Source organism: Panthera pardus, unplaced genomic scaffold (assembly GCF_024362965.1).
Source record: "Panthera pardus isolate Hobbes unplaced genomic scaffold, ASM2436296v1 HiC_scaffold_25, whole genome shotgun sequence".
NCBI classification, from domain to species: domain Eukaryota; kingdom Metazoa; phylum Chordata; class Mammalia; order Carnivora; family Felidae; genus Panthera; species Panthera pardus.
In genome coordinates, this window is record NW_026526821.1 from 14,504,695 (window position 1) to 14,526,769 (window position 22,075).

Below are 22,075 nucleotides of genomic sequence, written 5' to 3' on the forward strand. Positions count from 1 at the left end.
AGGAAGTGGTAGAGACGGGCGCACTTCTGCCTAACGGCATTCCGGGTTACGTTCAAAGGATGCTGAGTCCCCCAAACTGGCCTTCAGGTGGCCAGTCTGTGACCCCGCTGGGATGGTTCCCAGCAGGTTAGCCCCTGTGACAGAGGGATGGGGCCAGTGGAATGAGCTCAGCACCAGGAGTCGGGAAATAGGGTCGTCATCTATTTTATTTTATTTTTTTAATTTTTAATGTTTATTTATTTTTGACAGAGAGAGAGACAGAGAGAGAGAGAGAGAGAGAGAGACAAAGTGCAAGCAGGGGAGGGGCAGAGAGAGAGGGACACAGAATCCGAAGCAGGCTCCAGGCTCCGAGCTGCCAGCACAGAGCCCGACGCGGGGCTTGAACCCACGAGCTGTAAGATCATGACCTGAGCTGAAGCCGGACATTTAACCGACTGAGCCACCCAGGCGCCCCGTAATCTGTTTTCTATCGTTGAGACAAAAACTAGAGTAATAGGTGGGTTAAGCTCCAGTTTCAGGGGAGGGGGTCTGAGTGCGGGGCATAAGGTAAGGATCAGTAGGGAGCCGATTTCACAGGGCCCTAGAAGCGGCTGTAGCAACAGAGCGAACACTGGGTCCAAGGAGCCCCGGGCAGGGGGCTTTCGGACCCTGCACACGGGCAGGATTCGTCTCTGCTCTTCCGACCGGCTTTCCCCATCATCCACACTGGGTACCACGTGCTGACCTCTCCATATTTCTCCAGCTTCTAAGCTTTGACCTCCTTATAGCCTCTGCTTCTTTACAGCTCCTGCTTTTTGTCTTCTGTAACTTGGGTTCCCCTACGGTGTCTTCTCTCTTGTAGTGCCCGCCTTCGCCGGACATCCACAACCGCAGCTTCCTGCCTCCTCCCTCCCGGCCCGCTCACGTCCCCTCTGCTTGCGGCCTGTAGCTCTCACCGTAGCACCCACTGTCTGTCCGCTTCCCGTGGACCTCCGAGAGTGAGACTCTGCCTGGTGTGGCTCGTTCTTACGCAGGCAGCTCTCCCGCGGGGCCACTCCTAGCCTCCTGGATAGCTGGCCTGTGGACCGGTTGCCCTTGATCGGGTCCCATCCGTGCCTCTGTCACCTGTGGGGGGTGGGGGGAGGCTGAAAAAGGCCAGGCTTCCTCTCAGCCGGGGCTGTCAGGAGGGCACTGTGACATAGATGTCTGGTATCCCAGCTCTGCTGCTGATGTGCTGGGTGACCCTGAGTAAGTTCCTAGGATGTCTGGGCCTTGTTTTGCTTTCTTTTTTTTTTAATTTTTAAAAAATGTTCATGTATTTTTGAGAGAGAGAGAGAGAGAGACAGAGTGCAAGTGGGGGAGGGGCAGAGAGAGAGGGAGACACAGAATCCGAAGCAGGGTCCAGGCTCTGAGCTGGCAGCACAGAGCACGACGCGGGGCTCGAACTCACAAGCTGTGAGATCATGACCTGAGCCATAGTTGGACGCCTAACCGACGGAGCCCCCCAGGCACCCCTGGGCCTTTTCCACTTAGAGAATGAACATGTCCCTTAGGCACTTTTCACCTCTGCCTTTAGTAGTTTTCTGGAACAGGGGTTGCAAACCAAATGCCCACAGGGAGGTAACAGTTTTGGATGCAGCAGGCGGGGGGGGGGGGGGGGGGGGGGGGGGGGGGGGGCGGGGCAGGAAAATGGGTTCCGTGAAACCGGGCCCTCCCTGTCCAGCTTTCCTTTTGCATTTTTGAAACAGAGACCAATGTCTATATCGTGAGGAAAACGGCAGCTGAGGATGATCTTGAGTGGCGAGATCCTTCACATCAGGGCACTGTGGGGTCTGTGGAAATCTGGCAAAGCCAGTACCCTTGAAATAAAGGGGCAGCTGTGACTCAGTTTCCACCGAGTGTCACCACGCGGGAAAGCTGAACTGGTTTCGCCACATTTGCTGACTTGTCAAGGGAAGCACAAAACTTTATGCAATCGCCCTGATTTGAAGCGTCAGCAACTGATTTCAGTGGAAAACCACAGCGTGGACCCACAACAGTAGCGTTTAAAACGCGTCTGCGAGTTGGGTCTGGTCCACGGGGGCACAGCATGCCCCCTCTGTGGAGGGTTCTTCGGGCTGGAGTGTCTGGGGCTGCCTGGCGGGTGGGGAGAGGGGACTCCATGAGCTCTCCTGTCCTTGGGCTACCGGTGGGCCCCGGGCAGACTTGGCTGAAATGGTACATTCCAGCACTTAGGACTTACACGCAGCCCGACAGAGTGGCCAGTTTCCATGGAGAGCAAGTGACTTGATCAAGGTCACATGGCTAGCGACACAGAAACAGGAGGTGGAACCCAGGCACCCAGGCCAACCCAGATTTTCTGATCATGCCTGCTGTCTTCCATTCTTCCCCGGCTCGGAGTTGCCCTTGTATTTCTGTCCCTTTATGGTCACTCGACAAGTACAGATGCGGTGCCTGCTATGTGCTGGGTGCTGTGCTTGAGGATGACAATGAGGACGATGGCAATGGTGACTTCCATTTCCTCTCTGTCCACCAAGCTCTTCTTCCAGATATCGCGTGACTCACTCCCGTCACTCTACTCAGACTCTGTCCAAATGTCACCTCCCCAGAGAAGTCTTCCCTGACTACACTGTCCAGAAGAACATCCCCTCCCCCTTGTCACTCTTCACCCCTTTACCCTACTTTCTTGCCTTCATAACACATTACATTTCCTGACATTGTGAATTTATTGGTTTCTTACCTGCCTCCCTTCCTGGAATGTAAGTTCTCCAAGGCGGGTGGGGGGGGGGGTGATTTTTTTTTTTTTTTCCTGTTTTGGCCACTTCTGAATTCCCAGTGTCTAGAAGAGTGCTTGACACCTGATAGGTCCTCAATTTATATGTGTTAAATGAATAACCAAGGACTTGTTCTGGGCCACACCCTTTGCACACGTGGACCCATTTCCTCTCCCCAGTGGGTCTCTGAAGTGACGTCCCTAGCTCAAATCGCACAGCCGGACAGCCCAACGGACGGCAGAGCTAGGATTCAAATCTAGTTCAGATTCAGGGCCTGCTCCAGATAGCAGGCTAACACGGGGCGGGGAGTGTGAGATTCACATAGTTGGAGGCTCTGTGCTTTTAAGAAACAGCAACAGGGCGCGATTGGGTGGGAAACTAAGGAAGCCGATCATGGCGATCATGGCGAAGGTTGAGTGCAGCAGGTGGCCTCTTTAGCACTTACCATGTAACTCATTGAATCTGCATGATGTTAAACCCTCCGTCAGGGCCTTTGCTTTTTCAGACCTTGCCTGCCTCTTTAATGAAATTATACTTTATCGCCTGAAGGCAGAGGACTGAGCCACCCAAGATCTCCAGCTTTCGCTTCCGGTAATCACAGTGTACAATTTGGAAAAAGCTGAAAAGGAGGAACAAAATGTCCACGGCTGGGTGACCCAGGAATTGTCCTGGGAAGTCGGGAACGGCCGTGCACGGGCCGGACCTGACCTCCTGCCTCCCTGGTGGCCGCCTCAGGGACAGTTTCGTTTCCAGAGTGTTCACTCTGCACCAGGCATCGGGCTAAGCCAGGCACCTAACATCAGCTGACGAGCGTTTTGGAGTGCACGCAGTGACACGGAGATTTGGCCGTGAACCAACCAGGACCCTCTCTGTCCACCAGCAGCTCTTCCATTAACCTCGTCAGTGTCCACGAGGGCCCCCCCCCCCGGGACTCTCTCTGTGCCACGTGTCAGCTGAGGAAACGGGGGCTCAGACAGGCGAGATCACGTTCAAGGGCGTGCGGTGAGCCAACGTTGGAGCGTCTGTCTCCAGGCCTGTGCTCCCAGCACAGGGGTGGCAAACCTCGGCCCACGGGCCAAATGCACCCCTGCCCTTTCTAAGTAGGATTTCCTGGGGACACCGCAGTGCCTTATCTGCGTCTGTGTATATGCTACAGTAGTGGCCTGTTTGCAACAGAAGCTCGCAAACCTGAAGCAGCCGCTCCCCAACCCTTATAAAAGTTTGCCGATCTCCCCTCCCCGTTCTAACCAGTGCACGCAGACACTGCCGCTTTTGTAGAAAGAAAAATCATCCCATAACTCCACGGACCGAGGATACCCTTAGTTTCTTCCTTCCACTTTTTTCTCGCCCGCACCCATTCAGTTACAAAAAAGAGCCTTTTCTCTTGTAAATGAGGAGAAAGCAGCACTCCTCCAGAAGGGGTTTGGGGAAATTGAAAGGATGTCCTGCATGTACGTGGGGGGCCCCGGTTCCAGGAGGTTCTCACGCCGTGGGAGCCATGACAATGATTTTCCTTCTGAATAGAGCAGATGCCCCTCATAATGCTGGGGGGGGGGGGGTGTTTTTTCCCTAAAGCTCAAATCAGATGCTGGAACCAGACTGTGGCTCCCTGGGGACCCCCCCCAGCGCTGCCCCCACAAAGATGGGGCCGCGGGGGGTGGTGACCCTTCTTCAGCCTGAGTGTCCTCTCTCCACCCAGCTTCCAACGCGGAGACAGAGCCCTTGCTGACGTGGAAGAAGGTCCAGGACACGGTGCCCTGGAACATCATCCTTCTCCTGGGAGGGGGCTTCGCCATGGCCAAAGGCTGCGAGGTAAGAGCGGCAGGCGGGCTGCGGGCCTGGGGAGGTGGGCGCAGGTCGTAGCCCCAGCTGCAGGCTCCGACTCAGAGCGCCCGGGGGCTGTGCGGGCGCCGCGGCCACCGGGTCCCTCGTTTACCAGACGGGGACAACCAGGGGCTCCTACCTCACGGCGCCGCACTGAGGGCTGGGAGCTGTGCGGGAAAAGAGGGATAAGGTCTGATCCGGATTCTCAAGGAGCTCACGAGGAGCACACTGCTACTCGCGACTTCGGCTACTACCCAGACTCGAGGGGTTCCGCGAGCAGAGGAATAACGTCGTCTTGGGCTCGCCCTGGGCCAGGCCCTGCTCCACGTGCTTTACACACCCGAACGCGTCTAAACGTCCCAACAAGCCTCTGAGGTAGATGCCCCTGTTATCCCCGTTCGAGAGATTCAGACACCGAGGCACAGAGAAGGAAAGTAACTTGCCTAAGGTCACACAGCGATGCGCTCAGGATTAGAATCCGGGTCGTTTGGTGCCACAGCCTACGCTCTTAACCACCGTGGTAGAAATGTCAGATATCATTAGTATTAATTAGGGTTATTACGAATGTTGTTCTGGAGGGCTCTGGGAGCTGGGGCTGCAGCGGGGTGAGTGGAGCATAGAATTTCAGGAAGGGTCGCCTCAGTGTTGTCTCATCAAACGCTCACGCTGACCCTAGGGGGCGGGTAACATGTGTATTCCCATTTTACAGGTAGGGAAACTGAGGCACGGAAAAATTAAGCAGCTTTCTTAAGGTCATACAGTTGCATTCGGCTCAAGAGCGGGCGTTCCAACTCCAGGCAGGCTGCTTTCAGAGTCCCGCCTCCTCATGGCTCGTTTTGAAGAACTTCCCAAGAACAGGTTCCGCCTGAAGCGCTTTGCAAATAATGGACTCCTCTAACCTTCATCAACACCCCTGAAGTAGATGGATTGCTTGTCCCCATTTCAAAGATGAGGGAACTGAGGTAACTGGAGGCTAAATAGCTTGCCTATGTTCATGCACCCGGGAGATTGTTGGAGCCGGGATTTGAACCCCCAGCTCATGATCCTGGAACCCACCCCTGCGTCTCTCCTTGTCCGCCGAGGCATTTAAACCCACAACCAATTAAGGGTTAATCTGAAATTCAGATGAAGGAAACCTGAAATTGCCTCTTGGATTGCTTTCTTTCTTTAAAAAGTTCTTTTTAATGTTTTTATTTATTTTTGAGACAGAGAGAGACAGAGCATGAGCAGGGGAGGGGCAGAGAGGGGGGAGACACAGAATCCGAAGCAGGCTCCGGGCTCTGAGCTGTCCGCCCAGAGCCCGACGCGGGGCTCGAACCCACGGAGTGTGAGATCATGACCTGAGCCGAAGTCGGACGCCCAACCGACTGAGCCACCCAGGCGCCCCTTGTTTTCTTTCTTTCACTCAATTTTAATTTTCAGTTGCAAACAGTGATGCATAGAAGACATCCGTAGGTTATATGCTAGTAAGAAGCCTCCGCATGAGAAGGCAAGTGTCTGGATGGATCCCAATCCCGGCTCTCCCACTCTGCGCTGTGGTGCTTTGGGCAAGTTGCTAAACCTCTCTGGGTGCCGGTTTTCTCATCTATGAATTGGATGGAAGTTCTTCCTCTTCGGGGTTGTAGGACGTGACCCAGAGCAGACGTGTGCGAGAATTCCCCGTGCGTTCTCTCGGAATCCTCATTCCGTGGCCATTGTGGGCGGGGGTCCCAAGGAGCAGACTCCGGGATGGACATGAGTGAACAGGGGCATCAGCTTGGGCCCTCGAGGCGGCCCCCTCTGTGAAAGGGGGAGGAAGGAAGCAGGAGAGGCCGGGGGGCGGTGCCCCACGACGCCCCCGCCAACCCCACAGGGAGCACAGAGCTGAGCTGGCCCTTCAGAGACACCCCGATTGGTCTGAGGCTGCCCGGTCAGATCCCGGCATCCCTCCATCAGTCTGCACCGGTGAGCAGCCCCAGGAGTGACTGTGACCTTGGGCAAGATGACTCCCAGGCCCGAGACAGTGCTGGGGCCCCCGGGGCCTCCGGAGTCCGGAGTGCTAATCTGTCACCCACAAGGGTTTCACCAAAGGTCAGCTGAGTGGCCCGCTCAGGTTCTCCTTTTTATGACATGTAGATTTATTTTACTCATTTTTTCCCGACACATAACACGCACGAATACAATAATATAGACTTCAAAAGGAGCAAATGGATGGTTCAGCAAAAGTACTGTCTCCATTTCAGGAATCCTGAGGACCAGAGAGGTTAACTGATCAATCCTAGGTAACGCAGCTCGTAGGTAGCATAGCATAGCTGGGATTTGAACTCCTGTCTGTCTTGACTTTTCTCACCACTGCCTCCTCCTGGGGATGTATCAGGGAAGGCTTCCCGGAGGAAGTGGCCTGTTATCCGGGTCCCAAAGAGGCCATGCAGTGCAATGGGAAAAGGCCCGGGCTGTCGAACCAGACTGCCTGGGGCGGGGCGGGGAGGGGGGGGGGTTGCACGTCTTGTACCTCAGCTTCGTGTTTCAGATTCCTCATCTATAAAATGGGAATAATAATGGCGCCGTGCCACAGACTTGTGACAGTTATTGGATGAGGCGATGCCCATGGAGACCTCAGAACGTGGCCGACGCAGTTGGTTATGATGACCGAATGTGGGAGCAAAGGGGGAAATGGCGTGGAGGTTCTTGCCTGAGCAACTTGCCTGAGCAGAGGAGACGGTCCTCTACCCCAGAGGCTCCTCTGAGCTTGGGATGTGGTGGGAAAAGCCCCGCTCACTGGGCTGCGGGGCCACTGGCCATCTGGGAGGTCAGTCTGGCTCCTGGCCCGGCCCTGGGCGGTCGCCGGGGTTTCTGTTCAACAAGGCCTTTGTGTGGCAGCTGCCCGCTTCCCCCAACCCCGGCTGGTACCATCCCCTGCCCAGGCCCGCGCGGCCTGCCCCAGGCAGGACCAGAGCGCTCATGGCACGTCCCGCTTCTCGGCCCCTGCCCGGTACCCTCGCCAGGCCACAGCCAGGCCTCCTGGGGCTTACAGGTCCTCGGACGGGGTCCAGGGTGAGCCTGGGTGTGTGGACCCCCAAGTGCTGGTTCAGAAGGGCTAGAAGCAGATCCCGGTGCTTGCTTTGAGCTTGAGCAACTCACTTAAACCTGCTCAGTGTCCTCACTACGCTTCTCTCCCGCTGTAAAAACTGCCCATTACTCCCGATATATTCAGACTCTAGTCTGAAGGCTTCCTGGGCCTACACACAAGGCCCAGCATGGCCTGGCCCCTGCCTACCTCCCTGTCGTCGGCTCCTGCCTCTGTCCCCTGATTGGCTCCCCTCCAGTCTCACTGGCCCCTCGATGCTCCTCAGCTACCCTAGACTCATTTGCACCCCTGGACCTTTGCATCTGCTTTCTTTCTGCCTAATGCTCTTCCCTGAGATCTCTGAGTCCTGGCCCTTCAGGTCATTTCCAAGGTCACCAACTCAGAGGCCCTCCCTGGCACCATCTCTAAAGTAGCCTCACCTATAATCCCTCTCCCTGTTACCACCCCACTTATTTCCTTCCTTATTCCCTTCCCCCAAATTGCCCTGTTCATTTCTCGGTTGGTGTCTCCCTTACTAGAACGTCAGCGCCATGAGGGCAGGGATCATATATGTCTCATTCACTACTGTTCCAGCATCCAGAAGAGTCCTGGTACATAACACGCGCAATAAATATTTGTTGGACGTGACCCGTAAAATGGGCTGTTTTTAGCACTGCCGATATGATGTGTGGAAAGTGCACAGGGCTGATACATACCGGGTGCTAAAGCCAGGGGCACCTTCAGCCCTCGTCCTTGAATTGTGAGTACAGCTTTACCATCTCGTGAGTTGAAAATTGGTCTTCCTCTGGCACCTTTAAGCACATCTCATTTCATCTCCATCCAAATAAACTTATCTACAAACACATTGAGGTTATAGGAGCTTGAGAGTAAGTCAGAGTGGAGCAAACACTGTAGGCAAGCAGAAATGTGTTTATGCTCCCTATCCCTCATTTTCTGCTGGAGAGTCACCTCGATGATGATGGCCATGGTGATGATGATAATGATGACGGACGACTGACTGGCATTATCATGTCATTGGAGAGGTAGCCTGTTGAAGAAAGTGCTAGAGTCCCAGCTCAAAATTCCAACCCTAGGGCAAATTACTTCACTTACTCAGGCAAGTTACCACCTATGTGTGCCTCAGTTTCTTCAGTCATAAGATGGAGATAATTATACCACTTACCTCATGGAGCTGTTACGGGGATTAAATGAGCTAATATTAGCCCAGTCTTTGGACGAGTGCCTCGCACAGAGTGAACTCTACATTACGTGCATGTTGTTGAATTAAAGAAATAGTAATGAATCCTATCCAGGGCTTACTATGTAGAGGAACCGTGTTTTGCGCGTCTTTGTCTAATCCTTACCGCCAACTCCTTGAAGAAAGCGAGGGACAGAGATGTTCATCGATCTGCCCAACATCGTACAGCTTGTAAGCAGCACAGTGGTCTGAATGTTCACACGTGTGCAGGAAGCCTTCTCTTTTTCCTTTCCCTGGATCAAATTCACTGGTTCTCTTTCCCTAGGAATTATTATACAGAGTTGTATTCGAACCGCTGAGCCTGGTGTGTTTTCTGAGGCTCTTAAAGATGGTCAAGCCTCTCCCTTCCCATCCTGCAACATGGCCTCAGGCACCTCTTGACATCTTTGGGGGGCCATAAGGAACACAGTTTGACAACCACCGCACTGGGCAATTTCTGACTGTCTCCCCTTGTGACTCAAAGCTACTAATGACAGCTGGCACGTGTGGGGCCCTCACCAGGTACCCAGGCATTTTCCAACTGCTTTATAGATTAGCTCCTTTTCTCCCAACAGTAACCTTCTGGGACAGGCGCTGTTACACCCTCGTTTACAGATTTAAACAAAATTAAGGCACAGAGAGGTTAAGTTGCTTGCCCGGGACAGCACAGCTAGAAAGGATTAAGGTGGGGAACAAGGTCATTCTGATTCCAGAGCCCTTTCTCCTCATCCTCTGGGTATACAACCTCCAACCTTGCTTGTTGCATGGTTCCCCCTGGAACACCATGGCGCTGTGTGTTTCCAAGGAAACAGAGCTTTGATACCGAAGGGACTGGGAAAGGGCAGGCGAAGCCCTTTGGAGTCCCCAAGAGAACCCAAGGAAGCAGGGGGTTCTGCCGCTGCCCCTGCGGGACCGCCCTCTGACGGCAGAAGCTGAGCCAAGGACCCGTAGGGGCTGCGACCTTGGCCGGAAGCCCGCCACCCAGAGGCCCAGCCACTGGGAAGCTTTTGGCTTCTCATTCATCCACGTCATTAATATTCCTCCTCTCCAGCCTCTCTCCCTTAAATCGCGCACACGGCCGCCAGTCTCCTAGGAGTGGCCTCTGGGAAAAACCAGTGGCCCCATTTTTTCCTTGCATGGTTCCCTGGGCCAGGGGAGGGCTGAGACCTTGACTCTGCCACTCGCCATAATTTCTAGGCTATCAAACAGTGCCGACCGAGGTACAGATGTAAAAGAAGCAAGTTAATTTTACAGTCTCTTCTAGAGAAAAATATCTTTAAGCATTTATGATTCGTTCCTTCAAGGTAACTTTTAAGTCAAATTCTGGGGACAAGTATAGTATAGTATTTTATTTATGTAAATACGTAGGGTGCTTGGGTGGCTCAGTCGGTTAAAGCGTCTGACTTCGGCTCAGGTCATGATCTCTTGGTCTGTGAGTTCAAGCCCTGCATCGGGCTCTGTGCTGACAGCTCAGAGCCTGGAGCCTGTTTAGGATTCTGTGTCCCCCTCTCTCTCTGCCCCTCCCCCACTCATTCTCTCTCCCTCCCTCTCTCTCTCTCAAAAATAAACATAAAAAATTTAAAAAAGTAGTATGCTGTGTTCTAGAATCCATTATGAAATTTTAAGTTCTAGAGAAGCGGTAAATTTTCTTTTTTTTTTTTTATACGATTGGTTTAATTTTTTCTCAGCAGGAAAAAAAAGCGGTACATTTTCTCTTAACCATAAAAGAAATGTGTAAAGATCCTTTGAAAACACCGAAGCGTGCTGGTCTCAGAGGATACTGGGTTGCGAAAAGGGCTGTGGTAAAGGTTCACTTGATTGAATATCTGAATACCCCTGAGTGGAGTAACTCCTGAAGAAGTCAGCAGAAGAGAGCCTGGAGACCATTCTGTAGCACTGATGGTCACCACTGTGGTCCGTCCTAACGACCTTCCTGGGCCCAACCCTCGGGGCGGGGGGTGGCAGCTGGGGCTGGGCGGGCTCTGAACAGAGGCCCCCCGCCCCCGCAGGAGTCAGGGCTATCGGCGTGGATCGGTGGGCAGCTGCACCCCCTAGAGAACGTGCCGCCCCCGCTGGCCGTGCTGCTCATCACTGTCGTCGTGGCCTTTTTCACCGAGTTTGCCAGCAACACGGCCACTATCATCATCTTCCTGCCCGTCCTGGCGGAGCTGGTGAGAGTCCGGGGGGGGGGGGGGGGGGGGGGAGGAGGGCGCGGAGGGTGGGTGCTCCAGAAATCTCTCTCCTGCCACTTGGGAGCTCCGTGGGGGGCTACAGGTGCCATCGCCCTCTTCTAAACCGCATGAACGTGTTAGACCCTGATTTTTTTTTAATACTGATTTTTTTCTTTTTCTTATTTAAAAAAAAAATTTTTTTAACGTTTATTTATTTTTGAGACAGAGAGAGACAGAGCATGAACGGGGGAGGGGCAGAGAGAGAGGGAGACACAGAATCCGAAGCAGGCTCCAGGCTCTGAGCCGTCAGCCCAGAGCCCGACGCGGGGCTCGAACTCACGGACCGCGAGATCGTGACCTGAGTTGAAGTCGGACGCTTAACCGACTGAGCCACCCAGGCGCCCCTGATTTTTTTTTTTCTTTAAGAAATACACAGAGTAAATATTTTCAAAAGTGCACCCAATTTCTTCCTTCGGAGAGGTTTCTAGGAAGATAGAAATTGTCAAATTTGGATTCAGACGAAGTAGAAAGATCTGAGTAAGGCAAATAACCACAGAAGAAACTCTAATGGTAGGCGCAGTTCTAACCTCCCTCTAGAGAAGGGTTTCTCAGCACTATTGACATTTGGGGCCAAAGAGCTGTCTGTTGTGTGGGGCTGCCCTGGACACGGTAGGACGGTCAGCGGCCCTGGCCGCCGCCTGCTAGGTGCCAGCCAGGAGCTTCCCCTAAATCATGACAATCAAAAACGTCTCCAGACGTTGCCAAGCATCCCCTGGTCTGGGGTGGGGGACAAAACCATCGTCAGTTGAGAACCGCCACCCTAAAAAATCACCAGCCCGTCCTCAGAGGGTTAGCTGGGTGACAGCTAGCAGACCTTCAAAGGGCAGATCGTTCCCACCTTATTCAAACTATTTCAGAGCACGGAAAGACAGAGAAAGCCATGCAACCCAGGAATAAGGTTGGCAAAACGCAGACGCTGAAACCAAAGGACAGCAGAGCGGTGGGGGGAGGGGGGGGGCGGGGTGTAGTCACGACTCAATCTCACACGTAAACACAGATGCAAATAGCAAAATAGATCTGGGCGCGAACCAAAAGAACAACGCATCCCCATCAAATAGAGTCTATGTTAGGAATTTCAAAACTGATTAACATTAGAAACGATGGGCTTGGTTCTGTATTTAAATAGATTAGAGAAGACTTTAGCGCAGGATTATCTCAATAGAATCCAAAATTGATCAGATTAAATCAGTGTTGCAACTCCAGGCTTTGTGTGCGAACAGTAAGCGAACCAGGCACGCTTATCTGAGCCACTTTGTTTTTGGCTTTTGTCGGCTTATTTCAATTTGTAAGGGAGTTCGCACTGTATTAGCACACGGAGATGTACTTTATCCTTCTTCAGGGAATAGAGGATATTCTGTTACCAGTGGATGGCAGTGGGTTTATTTCAGATCTTCAGTGATGGACACGTAGGCTTGCTTCCAGCCTTTGCTGTGGTCCAGCAATGCTCACCGGACCTTTCCCTGTCTGTGCGCCTTTGAGTTCATCTAGATACGTTCCTGGATGAGATCCCTGGATCGGAGAGCTTGTGCGTGTATACTTTTGTTAGAAGTGGGCAAACTGCCCTCCAAAGTGGGCATGCCATTCTCACTCCCGCCAGTAGTGAGGGGAGGGGGGTCCCCAAACCTTGCCACGTGTGATTGGACTTAATCACACCCTTCACCGGGCTCTGAGGGAGCAGATGATTGGGAGAGATGCGACACTTCAGGGTGATGGGGGGAGGAGAAGCAGGGACCCAGCCAGGTCTGTTGGGGCGACTTTTGCTGGAGAAGACACTGGCACATCACACAGGCTTCCAAATGTTGCTTGTCATCAAAACCCAAACGTTTTACGTGTCAGGGGACGAATTTAGCACTGAGAAAAGTTATATGCTTTGGGTTATAAAAATTTGCCAGAGGGGCCAAAAATGTCCTATTTTATTTTATTATTTTTTTTTAATATTTTTTTAACGTTTATTTATTTTTGAGACAGAGAGAGACAGAGCATGAACGGGGGAGGGTCAGAGAGAGAGGGAGACACAGAATCAGAAGCAGGCTCCAGGCTCTGAGCCATCAGCCCAGAGCCCGACGCGGGGCTCGAACTCACGGACCGTGAGATCGTGACCTGAGCTGAAGTCGGATGTGTAACCAACTGAGCCACCCAGGCGCCCCTAAAAAATGTCCTATTTTAAATACAATAGCAGAGAAGAAACCCACGTGAATTGTAGATGAATATGTCATTTGGGGGAGGTGACGAACCAGTGGCCCACTGAACGAGGTCAACACACAGACATATTTGATTCACACAATCTTAGAAATCGGGAAATGCTTATCAACAGATGTGTCCTTGAAATCTGGTGAGGCCCCAAGTAAAGGTGTGGACTGTTTGGCTGAGGGAAGGACCAGGCAGGGGACTTGTTACTTTGTTTTACTATTTAAAAAAAAAAAAAAATTGTAAACATTTATTTATTTATGGGGGGGGGCAGAGAGAGAATCCCAAGCAGGCCCCACACTGTCAGTGCAGAGCCCGACGTGGGGCTCGAATTCATGAACCTGTGAGATCGTGACCTGAGCCGAAATCAAGAGTCAGACACTCAACCGACTGAGCTGCCCAGGCGCCCCAGGACTTGATATTTTAGAGCCATGGTTCTCTGGACCCACAGCAGCAGCAGGGAACTCATTTCGAATGCAGGCTCTTGGGGCCACCCCAGACCTGCTGAATCAGAAACTCTGGGCAAAGTGGGGCCGCCATGCCGTGTTTTAGCAAGCCCTCCGGGTATGATGCTGCACTCTCAGGCTGGAGAAGGTGTGTTCTAGATAAATCTTCCCAGCCCATCCTCCCCAGTAACATGCAGTGTGGCCCCAGGATGTCACTAACCTGGGGAATGTCCTCTCCACGTGTCCTTTGATTTGGGTTCTCTTCTTGTCTGTCTCTACTGTTGCCTGTGGATCTGCGTTTCTGGCTGTATCTCTCCTTGTGTCGTCTCCCAACCTGTCTTCTCGTCTGCTGCCACTGTTCTCTGCCAGTCTCCGTCTATGCGTCCCTGTGCGTCTCTTTCCGTGTCTTACCTGTTGTGGCTTTCAGCCGTCTCCATCGGTTGTCATCGCTTCTCTCTCTTTCCCTGCCGGGGTCACCGCCCCCGCCCCTGCCTCGGTCCAGGCCATCCGCCTGAGGGTGCATCCCCTCTACTTGATGGTCCCCGGCACAGTCAGCTGCTCCTATGCCTTCATGCTCCCGGTCTCGACGCCCCCCAACTCGATTGCCTTCGCCTCTGGACACTTGCTGGTCAAAGACATGGTGAGTCCTGGCGCGTCCCGACAGAGGCCCGAGACGGGGGGTGGACAGCAGGTGCCGGGCGAGACGTCTGGGCGGGACCCCTGTTCCCCCACCAAACCCCAGTGTCTGAATAAGTCATTCGGAGCCGGACCAGGGGGATCCGCTTTAACAGACACTCTGGGATGATTCTTGTGCTTGGACAATTTCAGGAAATGGCCTTCGTGATGACTTTCCAGAGTCTGCTCCAGGGACAAGGGACTTCCTCCCCTCTCTGGGCACTGCTCTCTTTTCTTACTTGTTCCTCCGGCTGCTCTGTGCCTGGAATCTTTAGGAGGGAGGAACTGGGGTAGCAGCAGTGGGGAGACCCGCCGGTGTGTTCCCTCTCCCCTCGCTCCCCTGCTGAACCCTCTCCTCCCTCCCTCCCCTGCCTCCCCTGCTGCTTCCACTGGCTGCCTGGGGCACTCAGGGAATGCAAATCCAAAGCTGGTGTAACTGAAGAGGGTGGTGTTCCCAGTCCTGGCTCTCCAGGCACAGATACCCCAGCAGGAGCTGGGGAGGGAGAGAGAAAGGGGTGGACAAGAGTGAGAGACAGAAAGAGGTCACAGAGCAAACAGAGAGAAGGAGGAGGCTGGTGTGCCTGGAATTGGGAAGATGAGACCAGAGGCCCGGGAGGGGAGGTCGGTGCACAGCATGCAAGGCACAGACTTAGGATATTATTCAGCGCACAGTGGGAGGACTTTCAAGGGATTTAAGCAGGGCAAGGCTGGGTCTGAGAGCCCAGGGGAGGGTCCCACAGGGTCAGCCAAAAGGGTCCTTGGCTTCACGCAGGACAGAAATCAAATGTGAGCCAGAGACAGTGAAAACAGAGTTTACTGAAGAGTATGAGAGACAGAGAATAATGGACAGAGTGTCTGGGAGACCCTCAGAATGGAGAGAAAAATGAGTCTCCTCGTTGCTCGGGGTTTGGGGTTTATACTGGAATAGGGTCTAGGGAACGCGTGTGTTCCTTTAAGAATCCGCTAGGGTCCAATCAAAGAAGAGTCCGGTAAGCCATAGATGTTATTCCATGAATCCCCGAAGATAAGGGTACGTGTTTGGGATCTGGCCCTTAGGTGTTATCAGGTGTTCGGGGCCTAGGACAAAACAGAGAATGATTCACTTTCTTGCTTCCCCCTCGAGGTGGGAAAAGAGCTTCTTGGCTTATTCAGAGGCAGAATCCGGAACATGAGGATACGGAGCCTGGCAGAAAAACAGCAGAGATGGAGACTTTCTAGAGTGGAGTCCCTTCAGCTGTCCGATGTCACAGGGATGTGGTTTCACTCGTGCCCCTCCGAGATGCCTTTGGCTGCCGGGTGGAGTGGACTGCTGGGGGCTGGGGGCCAGTGTGGAAAGGGAGGCTGCTTAGGGAAGGCAGAAATGGAGATGTGACGCCCATCCTGGGAACAAAGAGACACGAGAGAAATGGAGAGGCTCTGAGAGGTAGAGGCCCGCCAAGAGCACAGAGAGGGACAGAAAGATGCCGAGGGGCACAAGGAGGCACAGAGAGGCGCTGGCTCTGGAGGCTTGGGTCCAGACAGTGATGATGTAGGCAGTTGACGTAACGAATGTGGGACTAAGCAGGCATTTTGAGGCAGGCTCCCAGGAGCGCAGCCCTCCTCCTGGTCGCCCCAAAGCTTAGGCGTGTCCCCTTCCAGTCCTCCAAAGTTACCAGGGTTTGAAGGTACCCCCAAGAGCAAAGGCAGGATAGCACGACACAGTTCGACCTTGTTGCTTGGCATACGCCCTTCACGACTTGATGCCCTTTCCGCGAACCATCCGTGGCAATGTTTACTTAACAATTTTAATCAACTTGCATTTAAAAAAAAAAACTTAAGAGTATTTGAAAAGAAGAGTTTCCGCTGCAATCTGTACATGGAAAACTGGTAACGTATGCCACAGAAGGGAAGTCTAAAAATAAACGCAGACCAAAGAAAGCAAAATAATTACTTTTGCTCCGATAGCAATTGCCCTGGAGAAGGTTCTGAACCCCTCCTTGTCAAAGAGGGCCATTGGCGAGGAAGAGAGAGCGTTAAGGGCGTGAGGTGCACCCAAGGGAGACCTTCTCTGCGAGGAAAAGGTCCAAAGGGGGATTGAAAAGGGAGTCACTTGCTTACCGTGCAGTTCACAGCTGGGCAAGGCCAAGTTGGGACATCAGAAAACCCCGATGAGAAACAGGGATTTTCAGCCCCAGGTTGGACTGAGTGGCCCAGGAGGTTGGCCCCGGGGAAGAAGCAAACTTGTTCTAGCCACGTGTTCTAGCTTCTTAAAAAGGTCAAAACTTCCATCAGACAAACCTTCGCAACAAGTAAGTATAGCCTTAAGTAGACGTGTAGTGTGTGTGTGTGTGTGTGTGTGTGTGTGTGTGTGTGCGCGTGTGTGTTACTGGTCAAACCAGATCATTTGCAAGCTGTGTGACGTGGGTAAGCCAACTTCTCTGAGCCTCAGTTTCCTCTTCTGTAAAGTGGGAATAATAATAATAATCACCTGCGAAGGGTTGCTTTCAGGGTTAAGGGACACATCTGTGTGACAGAGTACCTGACACCTAGAAACCACTCGACGGCTGGGGACGTTTGCAGCTCTTTGAGGGACAGCCCAGGGTCATGTAAAGAGGGGAGGGTTGTGGGCATCCACCGGCCTCGTGTCCTGGAACCATCGCTTCCAGGCTGGGAGACCTTGAGTGAATGACTTCCTTGACTCTGAGTGTGGGTTTTCCCATCCGTACGATGACCCCTTCCTTACTCTGGGCTCCGTTTCAGGTGCGGACGGGCCTCCTGATGAACCTGATGGGCGTCCTGCTGCTCAGCTTGGCCATGAATACTTGGGCACAGACCATCTTCCAGCTGGGCACCTTTCCGGATTGGGCCGACATCCACTCAGCCAACATCACATCACTGCCGTCCGCCTTGCCCAACGACACATTTCGGACCCTTTGAGCCCCGCTCCGGGACTCTCTTTGGGCTGGGCCCTCCCAGAAGGCTTTTGCCATCACCCGCTGCTAGGAAACAAGCTCTCTGAGCTGTTCTGTGGCTAGGATGCAAAGGAGCCTTATTTCAGCAACCTGGAATGGTGTTTGTCTTAAACAGTTGGAAACGGGGGCCACCGAATCGCATGGGCACAACTGACATCCCCCACTGCCTGCTTTAGGTTTCACTCTGGAGAGATCATCTCGCCTTTAGAGCTCGCCTGCCTCACAGAGGCTTTTGGGGCTGCGCTGTGCCAGTCCTTCACAGGCGGTGTGTGTTCTGCTCGGCTGGTGCCCCTCCCGTGCCCGTCGTTTGAATTTTACCGCTGCCAATCCCCGGCAGCTAGGGTTATTTCCAATCCCTGGAGACGGGGGGAGGGACAGATGACTTCCTGAGGAGGTGGAGGCTGTGCAAAGCCTCCCTGCTGCTCCTCTGTGCGCCTGAGCACGCCAGGAGAGTTCTAGAAATCCCAGCTGACGCCTCTACCCACCCTGTTTAGGATTTTCCTGTTTAATCGAGTCAGTTTGACCGTAATTCTGGGGTCAGGCCAAGCCCGGGCCCTAATGTCTCACGAGTGGCCCAAGGTTCTTCCAGCAAGGACTGCCGTCCTTTGAGGGCCTTTGAGGCCATCAGCCCTTCCTCGTTCCAGCAGCTGGTCTTTACCTCCCCACCCACACCCCAGGGGGTAAGCATGTTTAATGAGCCAAGGCCACGTATTTCAGAGATGAGAAAAAAAAAAAAAAAAGTCAGAAGATAGATTGGAGCCTCGTAAGAGGCCAAGGTGAAATTTCTCAGGCAGGCAAAATATCGTAACCCTCTTCTCCAGACGGGGTCAAGGGAGACTCCCCTGAGCCAGTGGCTGGTGGGAGCTGTCCTAGAAGATGGGATCCCTCCCTGTTTCCAGCAGAAACGTCTGGGCATCCCCCGTGAACAGCACCGTATTAGGTCCCGTGGGTGCTCAGAAAGTGGAAAGAGCCGCCCATCGTTAGCCTGGCTCCAAGCAAAGGTGCCAGGAAGGGGTCCAGAAGCCTTATGTCTCCCCTTCCTACGCATCTGAGGGCTGAGGTTCTCTGGGCAGCGTGGGCTGGGAAGGCAGCACCCAGAGACTGAACTCAGTACAGTACAAGTGAGTCACAGATGTTTCCCTGGGAGCAGGAGGGAGAGAGGAGAGGCCTCCAAGTTGGAGAATGCGATGCATCTCTTCCCACGTGAGCACTTTAGTATTTAGCCACAGTTACAGCCCATGGGGGTTGGAGGCTGCTCTCCTGGAGAACAGGGGACGGGAGAAACCCATGGGACCTGTAACCTGATGAACTGTGATTTCGAATCCTGATTGAAAACACTATAAAATAAAGAATGTGAATCAGCAGTGGACCTAGAGGTTATTTGCTTTGTGGACATAAGAAAGTTTTAAAGCTTTAAAGCCACAAACTCCTGAGCTGGGAGTTCCACAGAATTGACCTCCCTGACTTAACTTCCTTATTGCCCTTCCCCCTCCACTCTAACCACATGCTTCAACTGTCCTGCCCCGGGGCCTTTACACATGCTTCCCGCCCCCCCCCACCCCGCCCCCCGCCCCTGCCAAGAACACTCTGCTGCCACATATGTGCTTGTTTCCTCACTTTATTCAGGCCTCTGCCCAAATGTCACCTCCCCGGAGAAGCTTCACTAACCATCTAGTCTAAAATCTTGCCCTCATTACTCTCCAGCTCCTTACTCTGCTGTATTTTTCTTCGTCGTGTTTAGTCAAGACACCGTATTGTGTATTTTCTAGAATATCAGCCTATCAGAATACAAACTTTATTTTGTTGAGTGCCGTAACTCGGGTATCTAGAATGGATTCTGGCACATAGTAGGTGCTCAGTAAATATTTGATAAATGAATCTGTACCAAAATTTATGAGCCAGCAATCTCGGCCTCCGATCTGAGGTCTGCTCTATTCATTTCTTTGTTCACTCCTTCTTCCACTCATTCATTCAACAATATTTATGTAAAACCTGATTATGGGCTCCTTCACTGTCCCCATCCACATGGAACTTACATTCTAGCTAAGGAGACAGGCAGTGGGCAGGTAAACAGATAAAATCACTCTGGGTCATGAGGCAGGGTAAGAAGAAAATGAAACTGGACAATGTGACCAACTGACTCAGAAGCTACTTCGGCCGGGGGTGGTCAGGGAGGACTTCTCCGAGGAGGTGGCATTGGCCTGAGACCAGGAGTCAGCCACGTGCCGATGGAGGCATGGGAGGAAGGTGGGCCGCAGGAGGGGTGCAGAGTCATTGGAAATACACATGAGACTCACGTCCGGAATGCAACGGGTGTCGGAAAGAGCAAATACAAAACAAAACATCTGTTTTAGTTAACTGGCTACATTAACAAACCACCCCAAAACTCAGGCCCCAGAACACAGCAGCTTATTGGCTTATGTTTCTGCATTTAGACAGAGATCTGCAGGGACGGTTTCGTCTCTGCTCCAGATGGGGTGTCCAGGGCAACTCAGCGGGGAGTTTAGCTGGACCTTGAATGTCCACGATGACCACGGAGGCTCCGGGGTCGTGTGGCTTCTCCAGGAGTCTAGCCCAGACCTCTGAACCTGACGGTGGGCTTCTCAGAAGGCAAAAGCAGTAGCTACACAGCCCCTTACGGGCCGGGCTCGCGAATCGAAGAACTCAATTCTGCCACATTCTATTGGTCAAAGCAAGCCAAGGGTTACCTGGTTCAAGGGGAGGGGAACAGGTCCCAGCCTTCATGGGAGGAGTGGTATCCACGTACAGAGAGGGGAAGAGGCTTGGCCGCTGTCTTTGGAAGACGCCTGCCCCGACACCCAGAGCAGGGAGAGATACGGCTGTGCCGTTCTGAAGCAGGGTGTCGAGATGGCCAGAGCTTGGTAAAGAGATGCTCGAACCCATTTGCAATCAGATAAATGCAAGTTCAACCAAGATGCCAATCCCACCAGTGGGAACCAGGAAAGGGAACGATACGCGATAGTGAAACAGAAGGAAACAGACGCCCTCCCGTCCTGCGGGGGAGACGATAACTCCTCACCGGCAGCCTGGCAAGCAACTGGGCAGTAATTAGGGGGAATTTGTTACCTGCGTTCCCTGTGGCCCAGTTTTCCTCCTTCTGGGTTCGTGTCCCGGCAAAATCATCCCATGGTTCCTACGGGGACAACGTAGGAGGATGTTTGGGCACCGCCATTTGAGGAACCCAGGAGCTGGAGGCCACCTAGATGACCACCATGGGGGTGGCAGTATTTAAGTAAAATACGGGGAAGCACACCATGGAAAGCACGACAGCCCGCAGAAGTGATGAACAACGGGTACGTGGAAGGACTGGATAGATACGCGCGTATTCTGGTGCAGATATCAAGAAATTAGAGAGTCAGGTGGGCAGAAGAACGGAAGTGGTGATGTCAAATGGAAAACAAGACGAATAAAAGCCACTAGATGAGGGGTTCAATGAGCCACTTTGGACTCCTGGCTCTACATGTGACAAGCTGTGTGACCCTGAGGACGTCCTTTATGCTTGGGGCTTGGGTTTCCTCATCTGAGAGATAAAGAGTGCGTAGTCAGGGTCTTGAAAGGAAATATATAAAGTAGCTAATTTGAGGATAGCTTAGGAACGGGTCTAGTTACAGGGTGTGGGCAGAGGACATGGAAACCATGAGGGGAAGTGCAGATCCTCGGTGGTGGAAGAGGGGTGAGGGAGAGGGGGTGGCTCCTTTACTCCTGGGACACATACAGCCCAAGACGACTCTGAAAGGGGGACACTGCCTCGGATCTTTCTCTTCAGCCACCCTCAGCTCTCCCACTGGCGCTCCCCATGACCAACCCAACTGTATCCGTCGGGGTTCTCCAGAGAAAGCAGAACCAACAGGATGCATATATGTGCATCCATATGTATATCCAGGAAAGAGTCCAAAGGCAATCCGCTGGCAGAATTCCCTCTCGCTCAGGGGAAGGCAGTCTTTTGTTCTACTCAGACCTTCAACTGATTGGATGAGGCCCACCCCATTAGGAGGGGGCAGTCTGATTTACTCAGACTCCATTGATCTAAATATAAATCTCATCCAAAAAGTCCCTCACAGAAACAGCTAGAATAACGTTTGACCAAATAGCCGGATGCTGTGGCCCAGCCACGTGGACACGGAAATCTCACCATCACACCTACGGAAGCCAGAATGCGGGAGGGCCCTCTGAGGCAGCCCATCCAGGTGAAGCTCCAGGGATCAGGGCAGGGAGGAGAGTGGAGACTGTGTCTGGAGGGGTAAACCGAGAAAACACGGCACGGAAGGTTTAGACCAAATCGCAGCTTGTAATCTAGCGGTCCCTGGGTCTGCCTCCAGCCCATAGTCAGGGTCTCTTGCCCCCTCTCGTGAGTTTTAAACTATTAATTGATTGCTAATATTTTAAACTCAGAAAATGTCACGTTAGAACCTAGTTTTGTGCTGCTCTTAGAAAAGAAAGTGTCAGAAGGTCTGGCAACATGGGACCCTATTGCTATCTGGCAACAGTAGTTTGGAGTTGAGTAGTGGTGGTGGGAAAACTCAAGTTGGAGGGTAAACTCTCTTGTTTGCCACAGTCCCCACCCCTCCTTAATGTCTTAGGCTGACTCTCTTCATTGTAATTTTTTTTTAAATTTTTTAAAAAATTATTTATTTATTTTTGAGAGAGAAAGAGAGAGAGTGCGAGTAGAAGAGGAACAGAGAGAGAGGGAGACACAAAATCCAA

The 22,075-nt window shown here is 52.8% G+C and overlaps 1 protein-coding gene across 2 annotated transcripts in view; it reads left to right on the top strand.

Moving 5' to 3' along the window:
• The window catches only part of SLC13A3 (solute carrier family 13 member 3), a 74,326-nt gene extending 55,609 nt beyond the window's left edge, over positions 1-18,717 (top strand). For both annotated transcript variants that reach the window (XM_053890195.1, XM_053890194.1), the window contains 4 exons: positions 4,453-4,565; positions 10,870-11,031; positions 14,227-14,364; positions 17,139-18,717. In XM_053890195.1, coding sequence (XP_053746170.1) covers positions 4,453-4,565; positions 10,870-11,031; positions 14,227-14,364; positions 17,139-17,413 — 688 coding nt within the window. In that variant the 3' untranslated portion in view covers positions 17,414-18,717. The remainder of the gene's footprint in view (positions 1-4,452; positions 4,566-10,869; positions 11,032-14,226; positions 14,365-17,138) is intronic.
• The last annotated feature ends 3,358 nt before the right edge of the window (positions 18,718-22,075 follow it).